The sequence below is a fragment of the Marmota marmota genome, unplaced genomic scaffold (genome assembly GCF_001458135.2).
Source record: "Marmota marmota marmota unplaced genomic scaffold, marMar, whole genome shotgun sequence".
Taxonomy (NCBI): domain Eukaryota; kingdom Metazoa; phylum Chordata; class Mammalia; order Rodentia; family Sciuridae; genus Marmota; species Marmota marmota.
This window is the reverse complement of record NW_025999900.1, coordinates 38706370-38720635: the sequence shown is the minus strand read 5'-3', so window position 1 is coordinate 38720635 and position 14266 is coordinate 38706370. Positions and strand designations below refer to the sequence as shown.

At 36.2% G+C, this 14266-nt stretch overlaps 1 protein-coding gene across 7 annotated transcripts in view; it reads right to left on the bottom strand.

The window, feature by feature from the left end:
- Positions 1-6002: 6002 nt before the first annotated feature.
- Pcnx1 (pecanex 1) overlaps positions 6003-14266 on the bottom strand; it is a 149547-nt gene continuing 141283 nt past the window's right edge. For all 7 annotated transcript variants that reach the window (XM_048798891.1, XM_048798892.1, XM_015493498.2 and 4 more), the window contains 3 exons: positions 12519-12961; positions 11989-12129; positions 6003-11795 (listed from right to left, as the gene is read on the bottom strand). In XM_048798891.1, the coding sequence (XP_048654848.1) occupies positions 11655-11795; positions 11989-12129; positions 12519-12961 (725 nt within the window). In that variant the 3' untranslated portion in view covers positions 6003-11654. The remainder of the gene's footprint in view (positions 11796-11988; positions 12130-12518; positions 12962-14266) is intronic.

Genomic DNA, 14266 nt, shown 5'->3' with positions numbered 1-14266 from the left:
TGGACTAGATGAGACAGAAATTTCAAAATAGCTGGCATACCCACACCCACTTCTAAGGCTATTATTCCTGTTTCCCATGAGTTCCTGATATCTAAGTGGAAGGGATATATACCATGAAATCCTCTGCCCTCCCTTCACTACCTCCAACCCTCTCCATCATGGCTGGGTACAATCTGTAAATTAGTGAGCAACAAAGCTATGGCTGAACCCGAGATGAAAGCATTCAATAATATAAAGAATCTGAAAACCACAACAAAATTGAATTAACTGATACAGGTGGTATAGAAGCTTTCAATAATTGCAGAATGCACATTTTCCCCCCACATGCCCACTCTAATGTTAACATTGACAATATAATGTTAATATGTTCAATTGACAATATACTGAGCCATATAGCAAGGGTAAACAAATTTCAAAGCATTAATGTAAAATTTCTCTAACTACAGGTAAGTAATAACTAGAAAATCACCAAATACTTGGAAATCAATCATTAGACAATGTGTCAAAGAAATCACAAAAAAATACAACTTACCAAAACCTGTCTGACCCAGCTAAAGCTCATCCTTACAATTTATAGCCTTCAAATGCATTCAACAGAAAATAACAGACCAAAAACAAAAGAAATATCCATCTCAAGAAATTAGAAAAACAGTAAACAAGAAAGAACATAAATATAGAATTGAATAAAATAAAAGTAATAGAAATGATAAGTTGGTTAACCAAAGTTTATTTCTTTGATAAGACAATTTCTTGCTGAGCCTACTCAAGGAAGAGAAGGCAAAAGTAATCAGTATAAAGAATGAAAAGGGAGACATCCCTACAGATATTGTGGACAATGCAAATGTGAAAGGATATTATGAGTTACTGTATTCCAATAATTTTCAAAACGAAAATGAGACATATTGCTATAAGACTGACTCATGGTATAGTCGGCAGATGCGTAGGGGTGCCTAAGACCCTCTTAAGTAATGAGTGAGGTCAAATACTATGAACACATCATCTGCCTTTTTATTAAGTCATTTGCATTTGCAATGATCGTGCAAAACAGTGGTAAATGGCTTGTGCTTTAGCAGGAATCAGGGAAATTACATTGAACTATACTATGGGTAGAGTATCCCTCATCCAAAATGCTCAGGATGAGTGTTTGAGATCATGGATTTTTTTTTTTTAATTTTTGGAATATCTGCATAGGATTTCTAGGTTGAGCATCCCTAGTCCCAATACCCTGTTGAACAACCATGGGGATTGCAGATTTTCAGCTTAGAGATGTCCAACCTAAAGTAGCTATGATATTCTTTATCACCATGCACTCACAGGGATGAAAATCAGTTTCACTTCAGAATGTGCTTGATGAGGCCTGGTGAGGTGATGCACACCTGTAATGCCAGGCAGGATTGCAAATTTGTGGCTCGTCTCAGCAATGTAGAAAGATTGTGCCTCAAAATAAAAAAGAAAAAGGGCTGGGGCTATAGCTCATAGGTAGAGCATCCCTGGGTTCAATCCTCAGTCCCCCCCCCCCCCAAAAAAAGTCCTTGATGAATTGGTAAAATAATTAATTTTATTAAATTTTTATTAAATGTCTAATCTTGCCTTTGTTGCCATTTCTAAAAATCCATTTGTGTATAAAAAAGAGGGGAGCTGGGCATGCCCATGCCTGTAGTCCCAGCCTCTTGGGAATCTGAGGCAGGAGGACCATTTCAGCCCAATAATTCCAGGTCTTTTTTTTTTTTTCCATTTTGCTGTACTAGGAATCAAACCCATCCCATGCCTCATGCCTGGTAAGCAAGAGCTCTACCACAGAGGACACAGATATAAAGCCCCAGTAGAGTACTGGGTGTGGTGGTGCACTCCTATAATCCCAGGGACTTGGGAGACTGAGGCAGGGGGATCACAAGTTCGAAGTCAGCTACCTGGTAGATCAAAAAGTTGAAGGTAAACACAAGAACCATAGTGACGTGCCTTCAACTCAGTGTGTTTATACTTCAACTAGGAATTGTGCATCACTTTGGCATTCTTTTCTTCTGTATCAAGTTTCAGAGGCTCAGTCCATGGTGGGCTGACTCCATAGCTCTGGGCCAGAAGGGAGGCAGAACATCATGGTGGAAAAGTATGGTGGAGAAAGTGGCTTAAGACACAGCAACCAGGAAGCAGAGGGCACCAAGTTAATTATTTTTGAACTAAAAATGTTAACACATGAGCTGGATCCTTAGCACCAGATAAAAATAAATAAATAGACTGGGGGTCAGCGGTAGAGCACTCGCCTCTCATGTGTGGGGCCCTAGGTTCTATCCTCAGCACCCCATAAATAAACAAAGGTATTGCATCTATCTACAGCCAAAATAAAATATTTTAAATAAATAAATAAATAAAGGTATAAAAAAATTTTTTAAATGTTAAGACATAATGAGTTCATTACGGATTAACTTACTTAGAAATAACAGGATCTTTAAATTTCTTGGTTTGATTTCTAATGTAATAAACAACAGTAAGTATAAATGAATGCTCTTTGAAGGTCCTCAGTAACTTTTTTTTTAAGCAAAAAGGAATTCTGACACCAAACAGGTCCAGAACTGCAGTCCTAGAAAAACTCAACTCACTAAACTGATTTGAAAAAAAAAAAAAAGAAAAAGAAAAGAAATAGAAAATGTAAAAAGTTCTTAAAGAAACTGAATCTAGGGCTGGGGTTGTGGCTCAGTGGTAGAGTGTTCGCCTAGCACGGGCGAGGCCCTGGGTTCAATCCCCAACACCACATAAAAATAAATAAATATATTTTTTAAAAAAGAAACTGAATCTATAATAAAGACTTCTCCTGAAGGTAATTCCAGGTTCCTTTTCATTGGTGAATTTCCCTCCCCCAATTATTCAAGGAAGTAAATAATTTACACGGAAATACCTAAGTATGCTGAGACATAAGGCAGCCCTCGATGAAAATAAGGCAAATGCTGGAACTTATGTCCACCTTGGTTTCTGTTGACTTTCTGTTCTGGGTCTGCCTCTGATGCATTCTAAAAGAAAACCTCATTTCTTAGGTGGCCTGTTTTTTAAAAACAATACTCGAGTCCTGGGAAGCTATGCAGATATATTTTGGATACTGTGGTCAAACTACTTTGTGTGCACTGTGTGACAACCATACACAAAGCAATGGGGAACTCTATTCAGGGATGTGTTCCAATCCATCAGAATCAATCATGGTAACTATTTCTCTTGCCAGTGACAACTTCAGAAAATCAGGACAATGCCAAATTTAAGGATCCTGCATACGTCAAATCTTATATTAAGATGAAAAGAGAAATGTGCTAAGGCTTCCAGGAAATGATCCCTCTCAAGGCAGATAACAGGAAGTTGTTTCTCCCTTTCTGGAAAATGATATGTATAGAATGAAGCCCAGAACGACAGACAGCTGACTCTTGCCAGAAAGGAGGCTAGCACATACGAGGGTGGAATTGAGAGAAGCAGATATACAGAGTTAGAGTATCAAGTACACCAAAACTGAAAGCCTCACTTACCTTTCATTTTGTAGTAGGTTCATATCCTTTTTCAGTAACTTTGAATTGGGTTTTCACTTTCTTGCAAATGTAAACATCACAAGTAAATTAAGCATAGAACTCATTAAAGAAATAATTTCATATTGCAAATGTACAGGAGTCATTCCCAAGTTTATAAGCTAGACAAATCTGCATTTTGTTTAAAGAAAGGTTCACCTTAGACATTTGTACTACACTGCAGAATTACCACAGTGACATTTGTGGCATATTGTATTATTTTGTATTGAAGGGAGAAGCAAGTAACACCCAGGAATTCATCCTCATGATGTGTCAGGTGAACTTTATTCCTTCTAGCTTGGCTTCACTGAATCAATTATCAGGGAAACACGGCTGAGGTGTAAGAAAAGAGGTAGAACCCTTTACAATAGGTATACGTTTTAGAACAAAGTTGTCATACAACCCTGCAGTGACAGTCAGTTCTAGCTCTCTGCAAGAATGTTGTGATTCCATAAAACATATAAACAGTACTAAGAACATTATACTACAAGATTTTACCTGATTAAAGCGGCTTGGGTATCTGCTTCAAGGTAAGACTGGAGATCACAGGCTTGGGTTGTGGCTCAGTGGTAGAGCGCTTGCCTAGCATGTGCGAAGCCCTGGGTTAGATCCTCAGCACCACATAAGAATAAATAAATAAAATAAAGGTATTGTGTCCAACTACGACTAAAAAAAATAAATATTAGAAAAAAAAAGTACTGGAGATCTGGAGTATTATATGGGCCAGTTGTTTATATATCTATCCATACAATGTTCTTGAAGAAAAAAATGAATCCTGGAGAGTTTACTGGGCACTGAAACTGAGTAGTTTCTTAGGTCTTCCAGACAAGACAGATTTATCTCTAGCCATCAATACTTATGTCTATTTTAAAGCAATCTAGGTATCCTCTTGTACCAAATTATATGTACATTTTTCTGAAGTATGCAGCTTACTTATATTTAGTTCCCTTTATTAGTTCTTCTTAGTTATAAATGACAGAAGAATTCATTTTGATAAAATTATACAAGCATAAAATATATCTTATTCTAATTAGGGACCCATTCTTGTGGGTGAGTACAATGGTGGGATTCACTTGGGTATTTCCACATGTACACAGAAAAATGTTGGATTTATTCTGTCTTTAGTTACCTTTTTAAAAAAATATTTTTAGTAGTAGATGGGCACAATACCTCTATTTTATTTTTTATGTGGGCTGTGGATTAAACCCCATGCCTCACACATGCAAGGCAAGTGTTATACCACTGAGCTACAACCCCTAGTTGACTTTATTTTTTTTTGGTACCACAGATTGAACTCAGGAGCACACGACCACTGAGTGACATCTCCAGCCCATCTTTATTTAGAGACAAGGTCTGAGTTGCTTAGTGCCTCACTTTTGCTAAGCTGACTTTGAACTCATAATCCTCCTGCCTCAGCCTCCCGAGCCACTGGGATTACAGGCGTGCGCCACCATACCCTGCCCTAATTGCCTTTAAAATTTTTTTAATTTTTACTTTTTAGTTGTAATTGGACACAACACCTTCATTTTATTTATTTACTTATTTTTATGTGGTGCTGAGGACTGAGCCCAGGGCCGCACACGTGCGAGGAGAGCACTCTACCGCTGAGCCACAACCCTAGCCCCCCTAATTGCCTTTTTGATAAGCACATATGAAGAAGAACATTTAGTGTAAATGCTGACCATTTAACCAGGAAGCCATACTCAGTTGTGTCCTCACATCACAAGGAGCTGTTTTTCCCCACCCAGGGGAAAAGGCACTTACATGGTGAGAGTCACTGGATCTTTTCTTTGAAGATGTGTTTCACTTAACCAGCATGTTTCCTGTCACTAAAGAGAAGCACTGTCCTTTAAACTAAATAATGCAATGTTTCCAGTTATGCCACTGTGATAAAGAGGGGAGACAGCAAAAGGGTTGGAACTTTACTGCAGTTAGCGCTAATTTGTATCCTGCTGGTCCAATTACTAGGTAATATCTTTATGCATTAAAGGCTTAATAAGTAACTTAATCAAGAAAGTATGTCTAGTCTCACTGTTGGTTTGTATCTTCTTTAAGTGTTATATGCAGAGTCACTGGGTGAGTACACACTTGTACACTAAAAAGCTGGCACCTGCCTTTGATGACCATAATCCAGATGTTCCTTCCTTTTCCCATAATGTAATTTAGTAAGTAACTAACATGTTTTTGCCATCCTAATGTTCCATCTAATAGTGTATCATTAACATGCAACATTCAGATCAATTCAGAAGATGTAAAGTACCACCTTTCAAACAAGAGTAGTGAAGGAGATCCTCTTTTAACCTGGATATGTATTCTGATCTACTGAGCTGAACTGCGTGGTTTAGGCCAAAGCTTCTGTTTAAAATGATTACTTCAAAACCAAGTATATGTTTTAAGAATACATCATATAGAACATAACACACTCTAATTTTTCTTAATTTGACAAAAATGGACAGAAGGCAAAATGAAAAAAAGTTTATTTCCTGTATTTTATCCACTGTCAATACTGTATTTTGATGCAACATATTTGCCAAAAAAACCCCTCAGCTTTTATTTTCCATTTTAAACAACTACAGTATTTACAAGTTGTTTGGAATAACACTCAGACACACACACACACTCACAGACACACGCAAGTACATATATCCTTACCTCTGGTTTATACTGAATGCTGGTAAAGGCAATGAATACTTTCCAGAGCCCATGATCAGAAAAGGGAAACCCATTTTTCTTCCTCATATCTACTCTCCTGGATAGCTTTTAATATTTCTCCTTTCATTTCCTCATGCAGAGCTCATTGCCAGACTTGTACAGGGTTAACGTAACTGATTTTTACAATTTAATTTTACTTAAACTATAAGCTTTTAAAAAGCATAAGAAGATATGACCCCACCCATTTTCATTATTTTGGCTGTATAATCAAGCTTCATATATAAAAAAATCTTGTTCAACTACAAGTACACTAAACTCGAGAGTCATCTGGAGCAGCCATCTCATTCTCTGTCAGCTCTCTATTCTGACTTCCAGGGCATCACCTCATCTTTGCAGGCATCACCCAGGAATTCATCCTCATCACATGTCACATGACCTTTGCTGCTTCTAGCTTGGCTCCACTGAATCATAAAAGGTCAGGTACAGAGCTGAGGCGTAAGAAAATGGTAAGACCCTATATAATAGGTATAAGTCTTAGGACAAAGTTGTCATGTGACCTTGCAGTGACAATCAGCTCTAGTTTCTCCAGAGTGTTGATTCCACAAAACGGCAGGTAATGAAATTCAGCTCACAAATGAGTTATATACCCTAATTCAGAAATAATATGTGGCATATAGGCAATAAAGAGAAATTCTTAAACACATAATTCTTGACAGATGACTGGTGAGGTGATTCATAGCAGAAAACATACCTCTGTTTCAAGCAAAATTAATACTCTATTCATATTCTAACAGATCTATTTTATAATAATCCCTTTCCAATTATAGCTCTTACCTAAACATTTAATAAGATTAAAAGAAGTCCTGGGTGTTTATCAACTAATCTATTCTTAAGAGAAATGAAGAAAAAAGGGGCTAGTTTTTAAATATTTAAAAAACCCTACACATATTCAGTGTAATATTAAAATTTATGCTAAGTACATGGTAGTATCTAATTTTCCTTTTTCTCTTGATCAATAAAATTCAGTGTCCACATAAATTTGAAAAAGAAAATTCAAAGTCCACTAACAGGTTCTAGGTACCTTGACTGACATTATTCTTTCTACTCATCTTAAGAGTTAAAGGAAAACTGTCTAAAATTAAAAGGGATATTTTATGCCTTATTTGATATGTAGCATATCAAAACAAAAAAAATTAACTGGGTCTGTGTCCAAAGTAATTTTATATGATTATTTTACACTATAATGTAAAAGAAAATGAGAATGAATACAGAGGAATTTAAAAAACAACTAAGAGGCTGGGTGTGGTGGCGCACACATATAATCCCAGCAGCTTGGGAGCCAGACGCAGGAGGATCGCGAGTTCAAAGCCAGCCTCAGCAATTTAGAGAAACTAAGAAACTCAGTAATACCCTGTCTCTAATAAAATACAAAATAGGGCTAGGGATGTGGCTCAGTGATTGAGTGCTCCTGAGTTCAATCCCTGGTACCCCCCCCAGAAAAAAACCTAAGAAATATCAGAAAGGGATTAATTTATATTCATAAAAAATAATTAAAACAAAAATAAAATTAAAAAATAGTTTGGGGTGCTGGGGATATAGCTTTAGTTGGTAGAGTGCTTGCCTTGCATGCACAAGGCCCTGGGTTCCATTCCCAGCAATGCAAATAAATAAATAAATAAATAGTCTGGGAAGCAGTTTATGTTTTGTAGCTAAACATAAAGTCAAAAAATTCTTACATAAATCTACTACTATTTTTTCCTCAAGTCACATATTTGTTTAGGACTAAGAATGCTTTAAAGTTAGCTTAAATTAAAAGACAATTTTAGATACTGGACAAAGTCTTAGGTTTGAAAACACCCAGTTCTAGATGAACAGCTCAATATAGCAGATGAGCTTCTAAGCATAAGTGGAGGATGCTGTTTAAAGCAAAGTGGGATTTATTCAGGCCGAGTACCCTCACTTAGATGTGAAGCTGAGATTTATATTTTGATAGGAGATGGAAAAATAAACTAATCCAGAAGGAATAATACATTTTCTTAATAAGCTACAGTTTCCTATATGAAAACTTGTATTTTCCTTGGCTGACATTTGGTGCCCAAGAATTTTCCATATATCCTTCATAGTAGAAATATTGTCTGATATCTTCTGTTTCAAGATTAGAAATGTTTCAGATATCATTGAAATATTTTTCAAAATATTTCAAATCTAATGGAATGTAATCCTCCAGTAATACAGGCCCAAAGAAGGCAAAACACTAAATTTAAAAAGTCTGCTCACTAATTTCCTAAAAGATAATCTCATCTTAAAAATACACAGATAGCCTCATGAGGACTCTCCCAAACTCCATAAATATCAACATCTTATGTTAACCTAGATTCTTGGTAAAATTAAAGCTCTTTAGCAAAAAAGTCAACATTTAAAGTTTTATCAAATATTGAAAATGGTATAAAGAACTCACACCAAGGTATAATGTGGAAGGTAAACTAAAGCTTAATCTGTAGTAATACAAATGTTTTTTGTCACTAAATAAGAGGAAAAAAACTTAAAAAGACAACAACTTACAACTCATTCCAGTATTATACTTTCAAAAGGGAGATAAAAATCAAACAAGAAAAAACAAAGACTTCAATCATGCAATTCTACTCTAAGGAAATTAAAAAAAAACACTAGTGTTTTAATCTCTTTGCTTTCAAATTATGAAACTCTGAAAGTTTTGGTGATAACGAATTAAAAACACTAATGTATGTTTAAGCCCTGTACATTAATGAAAAAGTTTAAGCAGAGAATTTAAACCAATAGCTCACTATTGTCTAGAAGAAGAGGGGACAGGAATAAGACATTTATAGTCAATTTATTATATAGAAATATATACTTTCATTAATTTAGATCAGATTATTAAGACACAAGTCTTTCTTCAATTTTTACTATTTCCCCTGAAGTAATTAGAAAAGTGTTATGATTTTTTAAAGACTTTATCAATTTTAGATTTAAAATATAAGAACATGGCTTCTCTTAGGGCTCCTTATATATAAATTTAGTAAAGAGTTATAACAAAATCCAACTTGTTTCAAGAAAAATGCCCACCAACTGCTATCCCAAATTAAGACTCAATATGTTTCATACAAAATCCAGTTTTGCATTTGAAATCTAAATTTTCAGAGTATCTAATGTATCAATGAGGGGAGGGGTGGTGGTGAACGGCGATGGCTAGGAATAAAAAGAATTCTAGCCCTTCTGATGGAATCATCTGAAGTTCAGATTATTTTGTTCCTCTTTGTGTGGAAAATGGATTATCTTCCATCTAAGACTGAAAAGTCCACTTGTCTATCTAGGCAATGACCATGAATAAATCATATTAATTTTAGAGAGGGAGCAAGCAGGAGGGAGCATAATCCCTTTGAGAAGATTTAAAAATTAGATATATCATATATTCAGTTTCAGAAAAAAAATACTGAACTTATTCTATACCACAGATTTGCCAAAATGAGGCAAAATATACAACATAATGACACTATCAGGAAAATATACATTTTCAATGGTCAATTTAGAAGGGTTCCTTTGTGTAAAACTTCAGTAAATCATTTGACAAATATTTTTAGACAATAACATTTGCAAAGTATGAAGTCTATGGAAATGTTAACACAAGGCACATTGGGTTCTGAATGGCCAGAGATTTTAAAATTACCAAAAAGGAAAATAAGAAGGTTTTGAGTGGAAATGTCAAGATTCTTTATATCAGCTATTAGTTTTCATTTCCTCTACTGCAATGTTATGCTATACTGGGGTATCAACACAATAGAACTAGTAGGAAAAACAGTTCTCTTCTGTCATCTTATCAAAAGATACTACAAACCTGTGCGGTCCAACACAACAGCCACTAGGCACATAGCTACTGAGTATGTGAAATATGGTCAGTGCATGCCACAGGTTGAAATGCTAATAACCTGGGCATACTGAATTAAATAAAATGTACCAAAGTTAATTTTACTTTTTTTTTTTTTAAACTGTCTATTCCCAATGGGTAGAAAGATGGCTGCTCCCAAATGCTCAGAGGAGATGTACAATTTTCTTTGGAGTTTCAAATTGAAGGGAATTTTTAATTTAAAAAACATTGAAAGCTGCAAATTAAATCTAAGTTGCTGTCCCACATAGCCCAATTGTAAATCTGAGTTATATATTTCCCTGAATACATACTTTAAAAACCGATATAATTTATGAGACAACATATGAATTAAGTCAATTTCACAGTTATAAATATTTCAAATTACAAGCATACAATATAAGTTATAGGAAATAAAATTCAAGTAATAGAAAAAGAAGAGGGGGAAATTAAAAGCAAAGTTATTAAAGAGGGATACAACAATAAGAACTGCACCATTTGGAGAATTTTGTTTGAAAAAAAATTTTACTTGAGAAACTGAACTTCACGTGAATAACTTCAAGAGCTAGGGACTCTTAAAAGAAAAGGCAATCAGTTCTTTCTTTGAATTTCTGGACATTCATCTTCTTCTTTGAAAAGCAAAAGCATTTTCTTCCCAGAACTGACCTGGGCAAAGCATGCCCTGAGCAGGGAGTTGGGTGAGCACATACTTCAAGGGCCTCATCCAAGATGTGGACACAGTAGCTGGCAGTAGTGTTCACATGACCGATCCACTGATCACTAGCTCCAGGAAGTGTCAAGATGAAGCTATATGTATCTTGAGATTTTGTATTCATCTTAGAGAACACATCCAACATACTGGCATGAAGTATACAGACTACCAACAGAAAAATGAGCAGCACAGTTCCTGCCAACTATGTTTATCAGGAAAGGAAGGGTTAATCCCAAAGGCAATTTAAATAATGGTATTTTATTTTATATATATAAATAAATGTTCTGAGAAATCTCAGAATTTAGTGCATTGTTGTAAAAAATTAGTGCAGTTTTCTTTCATTAAAGTTTTTAGCGCTCGAGGAATAAGAAGATAAATCTATGTCTGTTCATCGTCTCTCACACTGTACATTTAATTTTTATACTGCTAAGTGTCAAACCGAACGCTTCCACAAGGGTCTTTTGTGAAAATCAAGGTCAATGGATTTTGTGTTCCATAACAACACATGGCAATTCTTTTTGGCAAAGAAATTAGAAAAATATGAAATCATAGTTTAGAAATTAAGAGTTTGTTGATTTAAAGCATAGGCAATGCATAGGAAAAACTTTTTAAAGATGTATTTTAACAGAACTTTATCCTCCATGCAAAATGTTTTCTTGTGGTTAACTTAAAAAAATATTTCAGCTTTATTTGGGAATGGAGACAATGACAAGAGCCAGGGTGAAGGGGGAGGTGCTGAACCACGCCACTATTCACCAGTCTCTCCCATATAAGATCAAAGTGATCCTGTGGGCATCTTCTGGAAGCTCCTCTTTTTCCAAGGTATTGGAAGTGAGAGGGGAAAGAAATTTGGCTACAAAACACAAGCTCACACTTCAGCCCCAAGTTCTAGTACCCCAGTTTCAATCACAGTCACGTATTTATCATCAATCTGGACCAGAAGCACTGCCTTGTCGATGTGGGATCTCGTACCTGGGTCTCTGCTGCAAGGCGCCCATCGGTGAATCACCTAAAGACTCAGAACAAAAGAAACAGTCAGTGGTGGAGTTGCTGAATGTACTCACCTACTCTTTCCTTTGGGAGCAGAGAGAACATTTTGTTGAGAATCAAGCTCAAAGACATAAGCCAGTCCAAACCATGCATACAAGTTGCACTACAAAAAAAAATGCTGGAGAACCAGGCATCTTCAAAAGAAGACTTACATGGCCTTCCATGCCCTCCTGAGGACTCCAGTCTTTCCAGCTGTTTCTCCCAGCTTTTAATCGAATTCCCTCATCAGGCCACTGTAGCTCTTTCCTTTTTGACAGGTTGATCCCTTCCAGAATTTGGGTGGGATCCACAATCTATATTTTAAATAAACAAGGATCATTTACAATTCATTTTCTCTTGATGAAAAATACTCCAATTCCAAATAAAATTTCTTTCAGGGGACTCTATATATTTCAAGTTCTCTGGCTCATTACAGTGGAAAAAATTTCTAAAAAACCACATCCCCAATTCTTTTCAGCCTACTGCAGTGGCTGGGTCAATGCTGAATGGGGAACAAATATTGCAACTGCTTGATATTCATTTTTAAGTTGGTAGAAACTTTTTTTTCAACATTCATTCAACAGTGCTTTAATCTTCTGACTAAATACTCTAGAAGATATATTTTTATGAGAGTTCTTCACTCAACAAATAAGACATAAAAACAAAAAGAGCAACAGAAAGGAAGACCTCTGGGCTTACTCACTTGGACTCTGTAAATCACTTCCCCTTTCTTGGCATGCAAATTATTTGCAGGACTTAAGGTGTTGCCTGGCTGGGCATCCGTGGCACTGCTCTGACTCCCCTCTGTCCCAAGAAAGCCCACGAGAGTGTGGTGTTTGCAGGCGGGGATGCTTTGGCTGGAGCTGCTTGAAGAAGGAAGGCCATGCTGTACACAAGCCATCCCACTCTGACCGGAGGGCTCCATCTGGTTCACCATAGATAGGCGGGACTGGATGGATGATGGCAAGTTTCGAAGTGATATCTGGCTGGTGGAAGAGCGCCGACAAGGCACAAATCCTGTGGTGGACATCCTGAGAGATGAATGCCGGCTGCTGTAGCAGTAGGAAGACTGGCTGGCTACAGAGGCCCGAGCAGGGGACTGTCTGACAAGGCTCGACTGCACAGAGTGAGCACTGTGGCTAGTGCCTGCGGGAACAACAAGGACAACCCTCACTGGAAGTGCAAGAAGTAATACAAGGTGCTTTCATGCTGCAGTTTCCAAGACTTTCTCCCTCATTACTTGGTAAATTTACTTGGTAAAAACTTTTTAGTTACCAGAAAGAGAGACATAAATAACTTACAGCAAATGTCAGGGTTGGGATAAATCCTAAACTATCTTTCACAGAAATATTTCTTAAGAATATTTCCTTAATACATCAGAAATAAAATATTTCACAGAAACAAGACAGTCAGAAATATATATTAAAAAACTGCATAATCTCACTTGTATGTATAAGTGGAATCTAAAAAAGTCAAACTCAGAAACAGAGAACAGAATAGTTGTTGCCAGGGGAAGGGAGAGAAGAAATGGGGAGATGCTGGTCAAAGAGTACAAAGTTTCAGTTAAACAGTTTTAGTAGATCTGGAGATGTGCACAGCATGGTGACGACAGTTAGTAATAATGTGCTATCTGCTTGAAAATTGCTGAATGAGCACATCTAAAATGTTCTTACCACAAAAAAATGGTTAGTATGAGGTGATGGGTATGTTAACTAGCTTGATTCAATCATTTCACAAATGTATTCACATATCAAAGCATCACATTATGTACCACAAATATATATAATCTTTTTGGTGATTAGAAAAAGACAAATGCTTATGAAGGACCTGGCATGTGGCAAGCTCTATAGATACTATTTCTCCAAGTATATTAATGTCCTTTCTTCTATTCCAACAAGCAACTGCCTCTAGAGAGAAGTGAATCCTACCCTGATTAAGGGATTACCACTGAATACAAATTATTAGTGACAGTGAATAGCAGGCTTTTCCATATCCTTTCTCAAGTGGCTTGACATGGTTCTTCAGACTTGTCTTTTTCCTGACTCATAAGAGTAATGTGAAGAGTATTAGGAAATAATCATTAGTTATACTCAAAACTTAGCTATGGGTACTTTATACCTGAAAATAAAAAGAGCTAATAATCAATGTTAAAAGTAAAAGGCACATTTAAAGAAGCACATTAAAAGTTTCTAATTTTTGGGGCTGGGGTTGTGGCTCAGTGGTAGAGCACTTGCCTAACGCATGTGAGGCCCTGGGTTCGATCCTCAGCACCACATAAAAACAAATAAATAAAATAAAGGTTAAAAAAGTTTCTAGTTTTCACTCTGAGGGAAAAAAGAACAGGGATTGAACTCAAGGGCATTTGACCACTAAGACACATCCCCAATCCTATTTTGTTGATTATATATATATATATATATATATATATATATATATATATATATATATATA